This window comes from Epinephelus fuscoguttatus, linkage group LG18 (genome assembly GCF_011397635.1).
Source record: "Epinephelus fuscoguttatus linkage group LG18, E.fuscoguttatus.final_Chr_v1".
In the NCBI taxonomy this organism is placed as follows: domain Eukaryota; kingdom Metazoa; phylum Chordata; class Actinopteri; order Perciformes; family Serranidae; genus Epinephelus; species Epinephelus fuscoguttatus.
Genome location: NC_064769.1, coordinates 36,440,716 through 36,461,092, shown reverse-complemented (window position 1 = coordinate 36,461,092; position 20,377 = coordinate 36,440,716). Strand labels below are relative to the sequence as shown.

General features: G+C 42.3%; 1 protein-coding gene across 1 annotated transcript; it reads right to left on the bottom strand.

Annotated features, from left to right (window-relative positions):
* Positions 1 to 14,199: 14,199 nt before the first annotated feature.
* LOC125878689 (beta-1,3-galactosyl-O-glycosyl-glycoprotein beta-1,6-N-acetylglucosaminyltransferase 4-like) lies at positions 14,200 to 20,162 on the bottom strand. The gene is made up of 3 exons (XM_049560079.1): positions 19,922 to 20,162; positions 19,743 to 19,804; positions 14,200 to 17,796 (listed from the first exon to the last, which is right to left on the bottom strand). Exon 3 carries the CDS (start codon positions 17,793 to 17,795, stop codon positions 16,491 to 16,493), a length of 1,305 nt encoding a protein of 434 aa, XP_049416036.1. The 5' UTR covers position 17,796; positions 19,743 to 19,804; positions 19,922 to 20,162; the 3' UTR covers positions 14,200 to 16,490.
* Between the last annotated feature and the right edge of the window lie 215 nt (positions 20,163 to 20,377).

Sequence of the window (20,377 nt, the reverse complement as noted above, 5' to 3'; positions counted from 1 at the left end):
ATTCTCCATGCATCCACCAGATGTCCTCAGACTTTCCCACCTGTCCCAGTCACCTGACTCTCATTCACCTGCTCACCTTTTTTCCACTTTCCCTCATCAGCCTTGCAGTCTAACTGGCTCATTACAGAACTAGATTATAACTGCTGCTTATGCCTTTGTTTCCCAGCCACCTGTACCTGTGTTTTGTTTCCTGTTCTTGACCTGCTCACCTGTCATGACCCCCGCATGGATCAGCTGGACTGTGGTCCTGTTGCCAACCTCCAAGCCTGTTCCAGACCATTGCCTCAAGTAAATTTCAATCATCCTGCCTGCTTAACATGTGTGAGTTTACATTTGAAACTAACAGACAGAATAAGAGTTTTAAAATCCATCTCTGCTTGAAATAGTGATGCTTTCGCTCTGTCTTTGCCTTTGGAGGAAAACTGTGTAAACCTCAGGCTAACCCTGAAGCTCTGAAGTTGCTCGACTGCAGAGATCCCACGTTATATGACACTGACATGGCGTCCTTGACTGTGCAACAGCAGCTCAACAAATACTTCTCACCTTGTTTTGAACTAAGTTCTGTTCTGCACAGGATTTTAAAGACCGTCTTACATCTTTGATTCGGCCCCTCTTTAAAGCAAACAGCAGACTCACACAGTGAAGTTCAAGATCTCCACAAGTCCTGAATAATCTCTGACAAAGGTTAGTCTCATAATATATTTTCATATTGCATCAAAACGTTACAGTGAAGCAAAGAGGTCGACTCTGTTTTCCCACCACTGTACCTCCTGTAACGATTCATAAAGGCCCCAAAGACATGTTTTCTCAGTCTGCTTCTTACTGTGAGCGACGGGCTCAAATAATGATCACAAACATTTCCGCCAGTCTCAGTTTTATTTGTTCACATGACAGATTTCTGTGTATTTTATTTAGTCTGAGCTTTTCTCACTGGTGTGAAGTTAATGGGGGTCAGCAAGAAACTGGTGTCATGTACCTGAATGCACCATCAGGATTTAGTGACACGAGAATCAAAATGTGAGAACAGTTGTTGCACTGTAAAACCTGTTCAACAGTCTTAAAATAAAATAAAGGGAACTAATTGCCCTGAAAAAGGCAAGTAAATATAACTATAAGTCTTAAAGTTGTGCTATGCAGGATTGTCAGTTACTGTATGTAAACATGCTCACCAGTGCAGATGAACGTAAAACCCAACCCCATATTCCCTCTTGTTTAGTGTTTCACCCTGCTGTGTTTGTGTTTTGCTGGTTCTGTGTATCCTGGATGCTGACCTCACCCAAGCACATTTAGAGTACATGCACCTAAATGTCCCAAACACAGAGAATAACCAGTCAAGTTCCTCTTTCAGTGCATGTCGGTGAAAACATGGATGCTTCACACACACAGAAAATCTATACAGTCAGCACAGTTTCAAGATTAGAGTCACCAATTCAGTATCTGACCAAATGTCTCCCCTTCTGTAGATATGATGTTGAATGACCAGAAAAGTGTTTTATGCGGAACTTTATGATGTCACAGTGAAGTTGACCTTTTACCTTTTGGATATAAAATGTCGTCGCTTCATTGTTTTATCCTGTTAGACATTTGTGTGATGTTTTGTCAGAATTAGCACATGAATTCTTGAGTTATGGCCTAAAACATATTTTATAAGGTCACAGTGACCTTGACCTTTGATGGCAAAATTCTAATCAGTTAACTTTTTAGTCCAAGTGGACGTTTGTGTCCAATTTAAAGAAAGTCCCTCAAGGTATCCTTCAGATATCGCTATACATGTTTGACAGATGAAGTAATGTAGACTTTGACCTTTGACCTTTGACCACGAAATCTATTCAGGTCATCGTTTACTTCAAGTTCATGTTTGTGCCAAATTTGAAGAACTTTTCTAAAGGCATTTTTGAGATATCGTGTTCAGAAAGATCGGACAGATGGACGGACAACCAGAAAACATAAGGGGGCGGAGTCTCAGCAGAAAAATACACTGCCACAAACTTTAAGTGGGTCATAAGTGATGACTGAGAGGGATTACTACTCTATGAGTATATATATTGTTTTTTTTTGAAAATCCTGCATAGTATATTTTTAAAGACAGATAGATTTGGGGTTTTTTTTTTAGCTTGGCGCCACCTAGCGTCAGCAATGTTGCTCGCACTGTCGCAACGACCAAATTGACCGTGGGGATCAGAGATAATCAATAAAATGTAGGCTGTAAAGCCACCAGTATACCTCTATGTATATGTAGAATGAGAAGGTGTGTGGACACAAGAGACCGAGCAACAGTGATCAGATTTATCTGATCACTGTCTGAGGGCTGCCGTAGAATGGCAACCAGGATATCAGCCGACCAACACTCGCTACCCGCTCCCTGGCTGCGGCCATTTGTGATGCTGGCCAGCTAGGAATGAACTAGCAGCCAGTACAATACAGTCCTCTCTCGGCTAGCTAACATTTAGCCGTGTTACTTACTGATCCATTAGAAAGAAAGCTGGCTGGACATGGGTTTTGAAGCCTCTTTGGTCACGGAGCTCACTCCATCTCTTGAACGCCTGACTGAGGTTTACTCTTGTTTTTCCTCTTCTTCTATCACTCTCCTTTTTGCTCTTCTTCGCCTCCTCACACAGAGGAGCTCCTTTTCTTTTGCTAGGCCGTTTTTCACTTGTCTCCAAACTTTGTCCGTCTGCCATTGTGCTCGTGACTCAACTATCTCATGCCCAACTCCTCATAAGGACCAGCTCCAGTCCCTGATTGGCTGACCGTCCAGTTTCGCAATACATGACGCATTTCCTGCCGTAAAGCAGATTTTTTCCACAAAATTTCGCCCCCGATGGCAGAAGCTTATTACAAAGATTGCAAAGCCACTAAGTAACCTATGTAAACGCTGATAGTCTGATTTTACTGTGGACACTACCCTGTGCAACCCACATTATTTACATAATGATATATTGAGGAGAGGATGCTATATGTTGCCTCTTTAAGTTCTGCTTTTTTAACCGGTCATTGTTAGGTTAACCAACAGAATGTACAAACAAAACAGCTCAGCTCACAGATCAAACAGAAGGGAGGAGTAGAAAGAGAGGAGAGAAGCTGAAGAGTCAGGAGCAAAGTTTAACGCTTTTGCATGGCATTCATTTCATTTATTCATTTATACAGGAAAGAAATTAAAAGTAACATTGTGTGTTACACTTAAAACTGACATGACTCAGTTAAAAACTGGTTTTCAGCAGCTTCCTGTTCTGCAACAACAGCAACACAGCAGAGTAGCAGACTGAAGTGGAGTGAAATGGGATATGGGATTTAAATCAATGGTTGCAGGTCTGTCCTTCCATCAGATAGAGTTTAAATGCATGTTTGAAATGCCTGTTGCTGCTCCCTCTCTCTCTCCTCGTCCGCTCTTCAGTTTCAATGAGCTCTGCGTCCGTGTGCGTCCGTGTACTCCGTGTTCAAATAAATACGGGCGCTCATCAAATTCAAATGGCTCATCCAGATCCAGTTGGTCAAAATCGGGTAAAAATTCGGACATGTTTGTTGTGGCAAGTCAAAACACTCACTCAGAGAGTGAAAGTCTGGCTCTGAAATCTCACGTCTTGCGAGATTTGAGTTGTTGCAGGAAGTTACCTCTGGAGTGACCTTACAAATGCGAGGAGTTCCTCTGTTTGGAGTAGTCATGGTGAATGTTTACCCGATTTTGACCAACTGGATCTGGATGAGCTGACTTGAGCTTGGCTTGACGACTACGGTCGTAATAATTCATACATGAAAGGCCCAGAGCCAGTGTTTGGTTTGTCCATTCTGGGCTACTGTAGAAACCTGGCAGTGCAACTTAGCGTTTTCCAGACGAGGACTTGCTCCCTATGTAGATATAAACAGCTCATTCTAAGGTATCAAAAACACAAAGATTCTTATTTTAATGTGATTATACATATTCCATTTCTGCCGATATGTCCCCCTAAATCCTACACACTGGACCTTTAAGTTTCCAACACTTAGAACAATTTATTTCACTTGTTATCGTTAAGTTGCAACAATTTCACAAATTCAGGGATAAATCAGGGATAAAGTCAAGCTGTAAGGTTCAGTTGATTCACCGGGGCCCAGAAGCTCCATTTCAGGCAGGGATGTCATCCTCTTGAGGGACAGCCCCGGAGGTCAGTGGAGGCTTTTCTTTGCCTGCACCTAACGTGTCCAAAATCCAGATCTGTGTGCATGCAAAGTTTTAATTTGCATATCTAAAAGTAAAACAGCCGAACCAAAACACCAAGATCAGTGTAATATTACCCTGGAGAGGACGTCATACAGCAGTTTGAGAACTCAACAGCTTTTATTTTACTGTATGTGGCGTCTGTGTGTTCCTTACAATGAACATTAGCATTACTTTTGTGCTCCAAAGCCGAGCAATGCAGCTCAGATAGAAACTTGACACCTGTGAGGCACGTGGTTCGTGAGAGGCCACAGAGAGCTATTTGAGGCTTTTGGCTTGACTCAACTTTTTCCCTCTTCACCACCAACACTCTCTGAACTCTCTGGCAACTTGATTTAATTGACACATTACCAGACATGCTCATAGCTCATGCATGTTGAAGATGCTTTGACTGCAACTTGTAAAGGCAACTTGTGAGGACTCATCCCTCGATCAGTGGGGATCAATGAAAAACAAAATCCGAACTCTTTGTGCAGAAATCAATATAAAGACTTGGATAGAATAGAGAGATGAATACTATAAACATCAAATGATGAACAAATGAAACAAAGACGAGAGAGTTGAAAGGAAGTGCGGTCTTAAATACTCAGACCACAACTGTGGAAATTGTCGAGACAGTGAAACAGACAGGAAGATGAAACATGCACCTCACACAAACCGTTTCTGCTTTCCGGACAGTTATATGCTTTACAAACCTGTCAATCAATATGCATGTTGCAAGAAAATAATCATGCTATTTCTGGTAAACTGTGGCCACTTTAAAGAGGATAACATATTCTTGTGTTTGAGGTTTCAGTTTAGCAGCAGACGACACTTTGCTTTAGTTAAGAGCAACCTGACACACAACTAAGTGGTTTTGTGAGAGATGTTGAGCTAAATGTCAGCTCAGCAAGTGTCAAGTGCTGCCTGTACAGCGGTGATGTCAGAGAGTCAAGTCCATCAAGAACTCTTGTATCACTATTTGTCAAAACCTACAAATTTATTAAGTCCAGGCTGCATATTTTTAAATGAATTCCCTTAAGTTAAGAATATTTAGTGGCAGTTATTGGAAGCTAGAATTAGTCTTATTTACCTATTATTTAGTTTGGCTACACCGCACCTTGCAACCCTGCAACTCCTTCCTGTTTACTTGGTACTATATGTCAGCATCCCGGAAATGGAAAAACATCCCACACGAATGTTTCCAGCGCATAGTTTTTATGTATGACTGTATTAACATCTTCTTACATTTGAAGTTGCAACAATTAAGCCAACTGGGGAAATTTGTGGAGTTTAAACCACAATAAAGATTAAAAAAAAAAAAGTCCAAGGTAGCGAAAATGACCTGGTCCAGGATCAGCCCAAACTCAGCACACTCAAAGAGAGTAAAGAGAGTTGTCATCATTATTTATCCCCACAACTGGGCCACATAAACTGCCCCAATGCCTCCTGCCAACACTGCTATCACTGAGCCTTTCATCAAAGATTACCTGGCCCAGCATTGGTCCAAACGCAGCATGCTGGAAGAAATAAGTTGGGCCATGTCTGTTTGACTGTCTCAGCTGAGGCTTGCCATAAATGACACCCTAGAATCAGGCTAAATAAACTGTCCGAATTCAGGCTACCACACTGCCATCACAGGGCTGTTATGAAAAATATTCTGGCCCAGCATCAGCCCAAACTCGGCATGCTGTAAGAAATAAGTCGGACCATTTCCAGTTGCCCCACACGTCTGAAACTCGGCATGAATGACACCCCAGAATTGGGCCTAATAAACTGACTTAATTCTGGCTGCCAACACTGAGCTGTTTTTTTTAAAAAACGACCTGGCCCAGCACTGGCCCAAACTCGGCATGCCATAAGAAATGAGTCCGGCAGTGTCCATTTGTCCCACTCAGCTGAAACTTGGCATGAATGATGCCCCAGAATCAGGCCAAATAAACTGGCCGAATTCAAGCTACCACACTGCCGTCACTGGGCTGTTATCAAAAATGTTCTGGCCCAGCATTGGCCCAATTTCAGCACGCCGTAAGAACTAAGTCGAGCCATGTCCAGTTGCCCCACATGGCTGAAACTCAGCATGAATGACGCTCCAGAATTGGGCCAAATAAACTGGCTTGATTCTGGCTGCCAACACTGAGCTGTTTTTTTAAAAAAATGACCTGGCCCAGCACTGGCCAAAACTCGGCACGTCATTAGATAAAAGTCAGGCTGCATCTGGTTGCCTGACTTGGCCAAAACTTAGCATGAACAATGCTCAAGAATCAGGCCAAATAAAGTGGCCGAATTCAGGCTACCACACTGCAATCACTGGGCTGTTATCAAAAATATTCAGGCCCAGCACTGGCCCAAACTCGGGACACTGTAAGAAATGAGTCTGGCAGTGAAACTCAGCATGAATGAAGCTCCAGAATTGGGCCAAATAAACTGGCTTGATTCTGGTTGCCAACACTGAGCTGTTTTTTTTTTTTTTTTTAAAAATGACCTGGCCCAGCACTGGCCCAAACTTATAAGTCGGGCCATGTCTGGTTGCCCCACTCAGCTGAAACTCGGCATTAATGACACCCCAGAATCGGGCCAAGTAAACTAGTTCAATTCCAGCTGCCAGCGCTGCCATAACTGGGTCATATTAGAAAAAGAGTGTTTCAGTTAGGTTGCACAAATCTTCTTCAGTAAACAGGGTTTGACATCGGCACCAGTCACCAGCTAAACACTGGTAAAATATACAAGTGGCTGCAGGATTTGCTTCACCAGCTCACCAGCCCAAGAAACAATGGTCATCTATTGAGTAGCTGGTGGAGTTTGGACTCAGTGGCAGGTGGACACAAAAGTTAATTTCCAGCCCTATTAGTAGGAATGCAGCTTTTCCCAGAGGCCCCTTTTTAACTGTGGGAAGTCAGAGGGTACGTCAGGCCCCCTGCGCGCTCGTACTCACCTGTTATACTGTCTATAAATCTGACAGCAGTCTTAACAGTTTCCATTCTCACCTTGAGCTGCATCCACCTGCCGGCATGAACACTGAACATATCGGCTTTCTTTGAGCATCAGACACGGCTGCTGTTGGTTTTAAATAAGATGAATCTGTGATGCGTCTCACTGGCAGCATAATTAAAAGGTGATTCTTCATTTGCTAAAGTTGTTTTTGCAAATGTATGTGTTCATATATCACTTCAAGAGCAACTTCAAATCCTCAGTGCTCGCAAGTTGATGGGCTGTGCTTCCACATTAAATGATATTACATGAAGACGTCTCTACAGCTAATAATCAAGGACAATATGCCAAAATCATGTTTGACAAACGTGAGTTTTTATAATTTTATATAATTAAAATTACTTTTATGATGATGAGGGCGCAGTTTTTGGCCTGTCCCTCGCTATGATTGTTGTGTTTCAGCAGGACTTTTGATTTGTATAATGTAGGCAAAATGTTAAAATGTTGACATTTACACATTGTTTTAAGTCTGATCTTATCATTAAACAGCGACTGGGGTAAAATATTCATTATCTCATACAAATTTTTATCAATTTATGTCCATGATTTAATGTCAACCCTGTTACCCTGACCAAAAAACCTTTGCAAAATAAAAGAACGTGCCAGATTTGACGTCATTTACAGGAAGTTGCATCATCTCTAAACTTGGATACTAACAGTTCATTGACAAGTTGGTTCCTTTCTTCTCTGATATACTATTTTTGATGTTTTATGAAGGTTTTATTGAGGTTTGACAACCATATAATGTCAATCATGTTACCATTTTTTGGTAACATTTTTTGGTAATGTCTACAAGTCATTGCCTTTCAGAGTACACAGCATGTGTACTCAACTAGCAATAAGGAAATTAGCTTGGAATGGTCAACCCTGTTACATTCCCAGAGTAACAGGATATGACATGTGAGTAACAGGATATGACATAGATCAGTGTTTACGCTAGTTTTACTGTCTGTAAAGGTTAGCCCTAAAAATTTCAAACATGTTAAAGGTCATCATGTGAGTATTATTCAGCTAATATCCACACTGTAATGAAACTGGTTACTTCTTTCACTGTGAAAATGAGGCCCTTGATATGTTGGGGAAAAAAATCGACACACAAAAAGGGTCTATTGGATTTCCTGACTTAATGAGAGTTTGCTAAATGATGTCAATTCAAAGAACTGATTGTCTCTCCAGCTCGGCTGTACAACGAAACTGCTGGAGAAAATCTAAAGCTGGACAAACACCTGATATGTCTGCTGGTGCACACAGGTGTCGAGTTCCCATGCCAGGTCATGTTCACTCACATACACAAACCAGAACGGCCTGTAGAATTAATAATTTACTGGAACATAAAACCCTTTATGCAGCGTGTTCTGTAGCTAAACTGCAGCAAGGAGGAAAAAGTTAATGACACTCTGAATGTGATACGGAGGTGTTAACAAACACTCCCTGTGTGTAAGATAATAGTTATAGGTTTCCTCCTAATTTATGCATCAAGGGACGTAAACCAGCGCTGTCTAGCATTCCTGCTGCACACATACTTAGCATTTATACTTGATGTCTGTTTAACTTCCATCAGCACGTCACTGACTTGGAGACGTTCAATCAATCCTCAGCTTCACGTGTACCTTGAAAACACCTCTCAAAGTCTAAAAATATTTTGTGTCCCTCTTATTTTAACTCTCACCCACAGTGTTGACACCACTGAGCGATAAAACATGCCGTTTAGTTCATGTTCATTATTAACTATGAGCCATTTATAAACTCTGACATTAATTTCTATTGCTGATAACTAAAGAAGGCAGACTTCAACACTAAAGCGGGATTTATATTTGTGCACAGACCCTACGCACGCGGCCTGCACCGTTGTGAGCATTTATACTTATGTGGTGGTGTGTCGGTGTCACTCTGCAGTTACACCTCCAAAACACTAGTTCAGTTTAGTTGCTTCAAAACACACCTAAAACACACATGAAACGTGGCTTTATAGAGACTGTTTCAAACATAAGTAAACACTTGTCTTTATCTGGACACATTTTCCCCACAAATACAACATGCTAACGTTATTAGCAGAAGCCTATGTCATTTTACATTGTATAAAGCTAGCTAGAAACTAGCGGAGATTTCCTCTGCTCATATGAAGCCACAGACAACAGCAACATATAACAAAGGTAACGGTTCATAATTCGGCTCCATTACAGTTCACAAGGTTCACTGACAAAACAACTGTCTTATACGAAACACGTTATCCAAACAAATTCAACATGCTAACATTATTAGCACAAGACTATGATATTTTACATTACATAAATTAGCCTATCGGCAATCTTTTCCTCTTCTCATATTAAAAAAGGGACAACGACAACATTTAACAAAGGTAAATTACATTATTAAATTAGATAAATCACACACAAGACTTGAAATGCTATTTTTGTGGAGGCTTTATTGTCTTCACAATTTATTGTTTCTTGAAATCAAAGTAAATCAAAGCTTTGTTTCCACTGAGGGAAATGGTTTCAGCTTACAGAGACAGACAGGAGGTCTGCGTCACCGCAGCGTGTCGTTACATTTCTGGGGAGGTGCACGTCAGGCTACGGCGTCGCTTCAACACAGAAGTATAAATTCCCTCTTCTTTTACCACGTTTCTATTTACCGGTAGCACTATGTTTCTGATTTAAAATAGCTTAAAAAACCATTGTTGGCTATTTTTAGAGTACTTTCTTTTCCCATGCTATTGTGTGAATCTAAATCTTCCCCATTTACTGTTGTAATAGCAGTGCAATTTAATCTGCATGTACACACTGCCATTAAAAAGTTTGGAATCTCCTGCCACAAAAGTGTGATTGGGTCAGATGTCTGAGAGGACTAAGCTATATGTCTGAATGGTCTTTGATGCTTTTAGGGTGTAGAAAATCCTCTTTAGAAACAGATGTAGGGTTTGTTTTGCACACGGAGAACAAAACGCTGCACAGTGGTAGAACCAGACTGACAAATGAAAGGGCAGAAAGACATAAAGATCCCTTTGGGCAACAGCTGAAAAAGAAAAGAAGGAATAACCAGTCTGTGGTAAAAGAAACCGGAAGCTTAGCAGCGTTAATTGTGTGTGAGCCTGACATAAACTTATTATTCTGACAGGACTTCAGCCAAATGATGGTGTTGATTCAGGCCAAATTTAGTCTTGTGAGAAGAGGCAGTTTTTCTCAGAGCTGGTTGTCTGAATAACAGGAAATCAGTGGTTAAGTGACAGTAAACACCATTTAATGTGTATTGGATTCATGTACACAGTAAGGCCTCTAACAACCTGGAATAAACAGGCAAAGTGTTGCTTTAGCAAAGCTCTTCTTCAAACTTCACAACAGAAACAAAGATTTTCTGTAGAGTTAGCACTGTTGGAATCAGATCAAGGAATATCCAGGCCGTCATCACTGAAATCGGGTCCATGTCATTGGTCTCACAGCCCATTGGTCCGACATCCCATTAGTCCGACGGTCCGCGGTGCTGAACAGCTCCCGGCAGGCGTATTTCTGCCTTGATGGTGCGCTGCGACCGGCTCTGGGTCAGCTGGGAAAGGCTTGAGGCGGAGCAGGCTCACGGCTTATGTGTTTGTTACTTTCTTTTTCATTTTAACCCACACCATGATCTTTTCCTGACCCTAACCAAGTGGTTTTTGTGCCTAAACCTAACCAGACTTTAACCACAGGGCATCATGATGATTTCAGAACAACGAGACTTTCGGAACAATGGGTTTAATATGGTCAGACCAATGGGATGTCGAACCAATGGGCAGTTCCCCCGAAATCAGCCATAGGATGACTGTGCAAGCGGATTATTATGACCCTTACTCATATTTATTGTAAGCATTTAGTTGCTGTAATAAAGCAAATATTTGACGTAGCTACCTCCTGCATCTGTTGCTAACATTTTGGGACAGTGTGTCAATTTACACTTGTTACATTCATCATGTCTTTTTAAAATTCGCTTCCATTTTTAAAGGATATGTGCAGTTTCTGCTCATTAGATGCATTCAGTCTTTTTTTTTTAAAATACATGTACAACGCTGGTAAAACACCTTGTACTTATGTTTATTTCCTCATGCAACAAAACCATGTGGTTAGGTTTAGAAAAAAAATGTCATGATTATGCTCAACATTCGCACGAGAAGCAAAGAGCGAGCTCCCGGGTGAAAGTCCGGGGTTTGTTGGACCCATCCAACCCATCCGCGATATTGGGAGTTTCCAGCTCCATATGTTATGTAGTCCCAACGTCCCAACCCACTCCTATGGTCATGAGCTATGGGAGAAATGAGTGAAAGAATGAGATTGTGGATACAAGCGGCCGACATGAGTTTCCTCTGTGGGGTGGCTTGGCTCAGCTTTAGAGACAGCATGAGGAGCTCGGAGTAGAGCCGCTGCTTCCTCGTGTCAAAAGGGGTCAGATTAGGTGGTCTGGGCATCTGATCAGGATCCTCCTGGATGCCCCCGTTAGAGGTGTTCCTGGCACGTCCCACTGGTAGGAGGCCCCGGGGCAGACCCAGAACACACTGGAGGGACTATGTATCTGAATGCCTCAGGATCCCCCAGGAGGGTCTGGAAAGCGTTGCTGGGGAGAGGGATGTCTGGGCTGCTTTGCCTGCAACCCAGCTTTGGATAAACGGTTGAAAATGGATGAATGGATTACGTTATGTCGTTGCCAGCTGCACTACAAACTGACACCGCCAGGCAGCATATCATACCACTACGAGAGGTGCCTTTTGGTGTCAGTCTCGGAGACTGACATCAGTGGCAAAGCAGTGGTATTTGAGTTGGGAATGAGAATGGGCCAGTGGTTTGACCATGCGTTGTGGTTTTGGACTGGAAAACAAGTTCACATTCCAAGTTCACACAGTATTTTCCCTTGTCATTTAACACTGTGGGGACATCGATTAAAGGGAAGTGTTAATCATTTCATCCTACTAATTTTGGGGCCAAAACTAGATGAATTGTAAATAATATATTTGGTGTCTGAATTATACTTTTCTTTAATCTTTTGAACAGCTCTGTACGTTCGTTACTTCTCCATCGTTGATCTTTAGTACAAACGTAGTGCTCATGAAACGACAATAATATGTTGAAATCCTCAAAAGGGAGACGTTTCTTTCACATGTAGTGAAACCACAGATAAAGTATGTTATATTTAAGTCATGTCATTTCCTTCCGTGCATCATGCAAATGCACTCGCTGTCGAAATTTAATGCTCGTTCTTGTGATCTACAGTGCAGATCAACACAACAGGCCAACAGATGATAAGAGGTCAACGGGAAGGTGGTAATGTTTTCATCTGGTAGTTATTTTATTAATGAAACTTATCAATGCCACACAGGAAGAGGTCTTGACATGTTCCCCTTTCCTGGCACTGAGAAACCATTTGCTGTATGTTAGCTGCATTTATCGACTGTGCAAGAGAAGTAGATGTAATTTAAAAAACTAGGCATATGTTATTATTCAGAACAGAGTATTTGTATATATCTTAATGGGACAGTTCACCTTTACACATTTTTCCTGTTACCTGTGGTGCAGTTTATCAGTCTGGATTGTATTGGTGTGAGTTGCCGGGTGTTGGAGATACCGACTGCAGAGATGTCTTTCTCTCCAATATAATGGAACTAGATGGGACTTGGCTTGTGGTGCACAAAGCACAGAAAAACAAAAAAAAAAAAAACAACAACCAAGAATTAACGCCTGTCCCTCGACAGCACAGAAGATCTATACAATCAGCATAGTTTCAAGATGAAAGTCGTTGGTTCACAGTGAGCTGTCTGGAGTAAAAGAGGTTCATTTAGGGTTTTTTCACATTTAGTCCTTTTTAAAACAACCAAACTCAGCCCTCTTAAAGTGCACCAAAACGTGGACCAACATAAAAGGGACTCAGGTCTTTTTGTGATCACATTGTCAGTTCATTTGAAAGAGGACTCAGTTCTCTTTCTGGTCAGCTTCAGCTCTGATGGGGCCTCAGTCCTCTCTCTGTTCACACTATAGCCTATATATAATATATGTTGACTTAGTTTTGTTTTTACTATGATGTGGCACTGCAGTGAGGTTACGAAGCCCCTCGCTTTAAGATGAACTTAACATTGGAGGAAACCCTCAGCGTTTGTGTGCTGTAGACTTTTTCAGTTTGATGTATTCTACATTGCACATCTGGAGATTTGCAGTATCTTCCATGGACCAAACTACTCCTCGTCCTGCGTCCTTGCAAGCGTTACAGGCCGACATGGTTTCATCTGTTTTTTCCAAGCGTCCCAGGTCAACAGCATGTGATCTAGCCTCTTGCCCCCCACCCCCATTTTGTGGCGAAAGCGCCTAAAATGACATACCCAAATTAAAATGACTGTAGCTTCTGAACTGCTCTGACTACAAGCATGCATGAGGTCTTGCCAGAAAGAATACTCACTGAAGTTTCTTGTGAAAGTGTCAGAAACACTCTAGGTGATACAGAGACCTCTGAAGGCAGTAAAAAATTGAAGATTTTGCCTAAAATAAAATAAAAAATGTTTTTCAGGATCAAAAAAAAACTGTCTGTGGCTTCATCTGAGCAGGTAAATGACACTGTGGGGCTGTAGGCACACTATCAATGAACACTTGTTTCAAATTTGAAGAAGACTGCTCAAAGTATGACCATTCTACAGTGTTTTTACCATGAAAAGATCCAGGCGGAGCTCCAAATGACAAGTCGGTCACTCGGCTTCAAAACAGTACTGTCAGAGATCAAACAACACTCAGCCAGCTTCAAACATTGTACCTTATTGAAATCAGGTGTGATTATGATAGCTGATGTTGTTTATGATACAGAAACACCATAAAATAATCACCAAATAAAGCCATATGAAACGTGAAAGTTACGGTCCCACTTTCTAGACGGTATATCTCAGGGTGAGGACGCCGGAGTTAGAGAGGCTAGAGGGCTGCATACAACAGCAAAGAGCAACATGAACCTGGAGCGCTTTGTGACCATTGAAGCAAACCAAACTCAGACCAGCTCCCAAGGTTCACTTCAGGTTGGTCTGACTTCTGTTGGAGTGTTCGCATATGCCCAGAAAGTGCTGAGTCACCGTTCTGAGTCTGGTTAGAGGGCTGAAAAGAACCAGGTATGAAATTAAAAAAAAGTAATTGCTGTTAGCACAAATTCACCTCCACTGAATTTTGGTGTTGAGGCGTGCTAAACAAATAACCTGGTCAAATAAAACAAACATATGTGAGGCTACACACCACTACAGATAAGTGAGAATGTCTTTTGTAATAAATTTGGTGAGCTGATCCTTATGATTCAAAATACCAGCACCACACTCATGTTGGCTCTTAAAGTGCTTTTAAAAAATGCTACACTGATTATAGTATAGTATAGTATAAAACAACAAACTGAAATGCCTTTCATAACTGCCAAAAACCCAAGATGATGACACATCAAATGCCTGGTTTTGTTTGAACAACAATCAGATATTTTAATTCAAGACAAAAAAAGCAGAACATCGATATAATCAGCGCAGTTTAAAGTTGGATGCCCAAGATTAGTTACACCTAATACTTCCCCTTCTGTTCCTGAGATATGATGTTGAGTAATGGCCAGAAAAGGGTTTTATGCTGAACATGATGATGTCACAGTAAAGGCCACGACACGCCAAACTGACTGTCGGCTATTGGTCAATGTTGGGCTGCTGGTGAGCGTCTGTTGCCCCAGTCGGTGCGGGACCTCATCAGCCCCCGTCTGCTTTTTTTTGGCCGACTCAGCCAAAACTTAACTCACTCTGTCAGTTCAGCTCAGCGCACAAGAAGACAAACGGAAGTGAGGAAAGTAAACAAACGACTAAAGTCCAGAGGGGGTGAGACCGAAACAAACTTGTTATATAAGGTAAAAAATGTTTTTTTTTGTGCCACCGAGCTCTTTAGCAGAAATGTTTCATGATGGTTTGTGTTTTTGGTCACTGGCACACTGAATTGTGTTGTTGATGTGCTAAATGGCTAACTAGCGTCAACACAGTCCTCAAGTTTCCCTTTTTCAATAATGAATACAGACTACTGCCGTCTTCTTGAGTGAAATGATTTCCTCTCATGCAGGCGCAGAACGTATATGCTGGTTGGCTGTCGGCTGTGGTCTTTGCGGTGTGTTCATGTGCAACTTTTTGGCTGAGACATGGCGACGCAACAGCTGGCTATCATTTAGCATGTCCCTTCCTTTAGTGTGGTGCTCCATTGACTCAGTGAGCTTTAACGCTGCATTTCAAACCACTAACTTAGCTATTATTGAAGTATTACCAAACGCACCCACAGAAAGGGGTGGGTTTTAAGGTGGAACGTTAATTTGTAATGTTACTCCATGCATGAGTTGCAGACCTGAATCCATCAACACACCTTAAATTTCAATGTGACAACTCTGACCATCACTTAAGTTTTTATTGTCTCTCTTAGATGATGTACACTTTTATCAGAGAGTGGATCTTCTAATACAAAACAAAATACAAAACATCGTGGAGCGTCGTTCCTGTGGGCTACAGCAACGCTAAACCCCTGAGCTTGCCTGAGAAGGACTAAATGCACAAAGCTGCTATTTTTAAATATCCCATGGAGAGAGACTCTCACTGCAGCCTGTTCTATTTTGTTGTGAAAATGTGGGCGTGCAGCCTCGTTCTGTGGACGATAAACCAGGTGCAGACTTCCATCTGTGTCACTGCTGATGAGAAAATACGTAAAGGTAACCAGCAGACTGACATGAGTAACCGGTCAAAAATATTTTCAGTGGTTAACCAATTAACGGTTATCGGCTGACATCCCTACATGATTTAGGCCGATATCATTCAGCATTTACGAACATTTTTTGGACATGTATTTAACTGCAGGCTGCGACTCACTACCTGTTGCCTCCTTACGGTCAGCTCTGTGCATTGTACGTAAACCAACTAGCCAACAGTTTGCAAGGCGGGGTAGAGATGCACGCCAAAAAACGCCCATGTTTCTGGTTGGAGGGAGAAATACATCTAGTTTTAAACATTATGAAAGACTTGGATATCGACAGGTTTTTGTATATGTGCAAATATCGCAATGCCAACCTTTTCAAGAAGGTGGCTAAAGGAATGTAAGAGGGAGGCACACAGTTGAATAAGTCCACCAGGGAGGGAAAACTTTGAGAAAATCCTATTTTGATGCAAAGAAACAAAATGGCCGCAGTATGCACGGCTGCATGTACATGGGGATATAAGTGGAGTATTCATGTCCATTAGCCATGTAAACAGCTTTGTAGGAGTATTGTCTTTTTTTGTCTTTCTGGCAAAAAACGAAGTTATTGCTGCTCTACAGTATACTGTAGCTTTTGGTCAAACCTTTGGACAGTTGTGAGTTGCTGCTAATTGAAATAACTTTTGTCTTTCCTGCAGCTTCTCCTCAAGACACTGAATGAGAATGGGGTCCACTTTGGGATCGAACTTATTGGCGAACCAGTGACCGTAGTTGAGCAACCAGCGCATTTCCGCTGCACCAAAAATACAAACACTGCGGACATGTTGCCCCGAGCAGGGTGGGTAAAGTTTCTCCTCCAGGTAGTGCCACTTCACCAGCCTGGTCTTACTCATCAGGTCAGTGATATCAGGCTGGGATCTGGGCACCTCTCCAGGCACACCTGGCAGTCGCACAAGTGTGGCCCAGAAGTGTTCGTCTGGAGAGTAGGTGTCATCTGACCACGCCAAGAAATCCTTCACCACAACTGAGGAGTTCATGTGTACAACAAAGTCCCGGGACAAGACAAAGTAGGCATTACCGGAGAACACCTCAATACCGTGTGGCGGTGGAGTCTTTAACTGCTCTGTTTTCACTGGCAGTTTATGATATTCAAAGCTGGCGTCCTTCAGCTCGTAGTGAAACTTGAACCTCTGCTTCTTTTGCTCACTGGGTCGGCTCGTCTCCAGCATATTGGCTCCATTTAACTTCTTAAGTTCTGACACCAGCTCGATGTTGGACCTGAGGGGGAAATCTTGGCCACAGAGGTTGATGACATACTTCCATTTGACCTCTGACTCCAAAAGGTCAGACAGACAGTTGAGATCGGCTTTCAGTCGGCTGATGCTGGCGTAGAAGACAGACTCCTGCTTGGAGGCGATGAAGACGTTGGGCAAACAACGAGCCAAACCCTCCATGGCTGAGATGAACGGAGCTGAAGACTTCTGATCGTAGTGGATACAGTAGATGTTACTGGGTGAGTACACCGCTCTGATGAGCCGCTCTACCATCCACGCATATTTATGGACAACCAGCGAGTAAGCAAGAGGAAAGGCTTTCTCCTCCTCTGACTCACACACGTCATCGTAACCTCTGGACTTGATGAATAATGAGCAGTTTGAGGTGAGGTCAACTAGACTTTCATCCTTGTCCTCCACAACGTGTTTCCGTCTGATGATCAGCGACTTGGCCACCTCCACTGGGTCCATGTCATATATAGCCAAACAGTTAATGCTGTGTTTGTGAAACAGCTGGATGCCATGTAACGCTGCTGTAGGAGATACAGACTCTGGGACATATCTGTACTTGACACTGAGCAATAGCAGGACACACAGAGTCAGCAGTGACAGCAGTGAAGGAATGAAGGCTTTTCTTCTTAGTCTCAGTAATGCCCATCTCGTATTCATTCTGTGATGACAGGAAACAATGTGTGATGAGAGAGGGCAGATACCGAAACTCTGACTTTGCATTGAGTAACACCTAAAGTGAGAAACTGAAACCTGAAAGATTTTTCACTGAAGTGTACTCTAGCCTAAGGCAGTAATTATAACAAACACTGGGGGGTAGGGAGGAGGCAAACACTTTTTTATGAGAGACAAACAGTGCAACAATCATTAGCACATGTAACCAAACTGCTATCGGCCTATTGTTACTACTGATTCTAGCAGTTGTGTATGTGGTTTGTCCAAGTGGTGTTGCCGTACCCCAGCAGAACATGGCTCAAGAGCACATTCAGCTGACGTTAAAGGAACAGTGTGTAGGATTTAGTGGCATTCAGCGGTCAGCATTGCAGATTGCAACCAGCTGAAACGTCTCCTGGCTAGAATTCCTTCAGTGTTCATTGTTCAGGAGGTTTTTACCAGGAGCTGAATTATCCACAGTGGTCTCTTCCTCTCCAAAACAATCAGACCAGGTGATTAAAACCAGTAAAAACACGGAACATGTTACAAATCAGTTTCCCTGACACTGTTTGGCAGGACGCTGGACAAGCACCTGCAAATATGTGCTCACTTATTTTCTTTGATAACTTAATTTGTACTCACCTTAATTCTGATCAAGATATTCAGGAGGTTTTTTTATTGGGAGGCAAATTATTAACAGAGGTCTCTCCCTCTCCAAACAAAGGAGAACTTTAAACTGGTTAAAAAAGATAAAACAGTTTCATGTTACAAATCAGTGTTTGTCCTGCACTGTTTGGCATTTCAGAGACTGGCTGCCGACCCAGCGCCTGCTTATGTGTGCTCACCTTTTTCTCTGGTAACTTAAGATCCAGATGTTGAGGTTTTTACTGGGAACCGAATTATATGCAGAGGTCTCTTCCTCTCCAAAACAAATGCACCAGGTGATTTAAGCCACAGAAACACTAAATAATTTTCTGATGTTGCTCGGTGCAGAGGGGCTGCTCACTGCAGTGGCTGATGCAAAACATGCAAATGTCCCTATCTAGAGCCAGTGTTGGGTTTGTCTGCTCTGGGCTACTGTAGAAACATAGCAGTGCATTATTGTGATCTCCATAGATGAAGACCCGCTCCATGTAGATATAAACAGCTCATTCTAAGGTAACAAAAACGAACCCAGCAGTCTCACTCCAAAGTCAGTTGGGCAGCAGGTTGTGGCGTCAGACATGTCGGCGTGATACGCGCCCAGTCACTGTTCTAGTTTAACAGTGCTGGTGGGTGGTGGATGAGTCCAACAAACACCAGCTTTCACCCGAAAGAGTGGTGTTGGCGTCCCGTACGATTCTTTAGCCAAACCCTGTTCATTTTTCCTAAATGTAACCATGTGTGTTTGTTGTTGGAGGAAAAAAAATGTCAATGTACCGACATAGTGCTTATATTTTGAAGGAGACTGTGTGCAAACTGGAAATTTCATGTGAAAACAGAAGTGTATTTTGAAAGAAGATGATACATGTAACAGGCTGAAGTTGACATGGTGTCCCACAACGTCAACAACCAACACACCCAGGGTACCTTGGACGTCTCTGGACGATGAAGGTCCACGATCAAGCGTCGATATGTGACGAGATTGGTGTGAGAAGGTGTTGTGAAAACACAACCTTTCTTATTGTAAGGTGATGATGCACTAAAGAAAACATACTTTTTTTTTTTTTATTATATTCCGTTTCTGCCAACATGTCCTCTAACGCCTACACACTGGACCTTTAATGTCTTTATTATCTTATATGTGTCAGATATGTGAAGTCTTATTTCATATTCATATTGTATAGGCTACTGTGTAGCTGTACTTCCTTCTGATAAGTAAATAATATAATAAAGTAGGAAATGAGTTGCCTCCCCCCAGTGTTGTCTCCATGGTTACGGCCTTGCTGTAGCTAATCATGATCAAATACTCACATTGCTCCATAAGCAGGTACCGGTCCGCCAGACGCTGACAGCCCGTTTCATCAAGTCACACCCTGAAAGTTGTAAAAACGAGGATAAATTCAGATTTCATGAACCAGTTTCTGAGTTTGCAGCTCAGACAATAAAGCTTCTTAATAATGAATCTTTTCAAGAGCAAAAAAGAAACTTACCGATGTCAGGAGAGATAAGAAGAGTGGACGTTTATCCTCCGTGCCATGTCCAATCTTTACGCACCACTGGCTCCACATCGTTTGAAAACTTCAACACGCTCTCCATTAATCGTGTCAAGAGATTTAATGTGCCACATGGTTATCCAGAACATTGAGAGGGTCAAGAAGCGCTCTGAGAGTCAGCCTGCTGCAGGTCTGTGTGTGTCGTACAGGAGGGGACAGCGCTGCGCACTCACAAATAACCCGGAAAGAGGGAGGGGCTCAGTGAAGCTGCTAACTGCACTAATTATTAATAAGAGCTTTAAAAAATGTTGTCTGGTATTTGATAGCTCACCAGCCACGTTGACCAAAGACTGTTATTACACGAAGCATATTGTGAAAGTGGATAAAAGAGCGCGAATGGAGCTGCGCGTAAATTACACATACTCCTAAACAGACATCGCATCTGATTGAAGA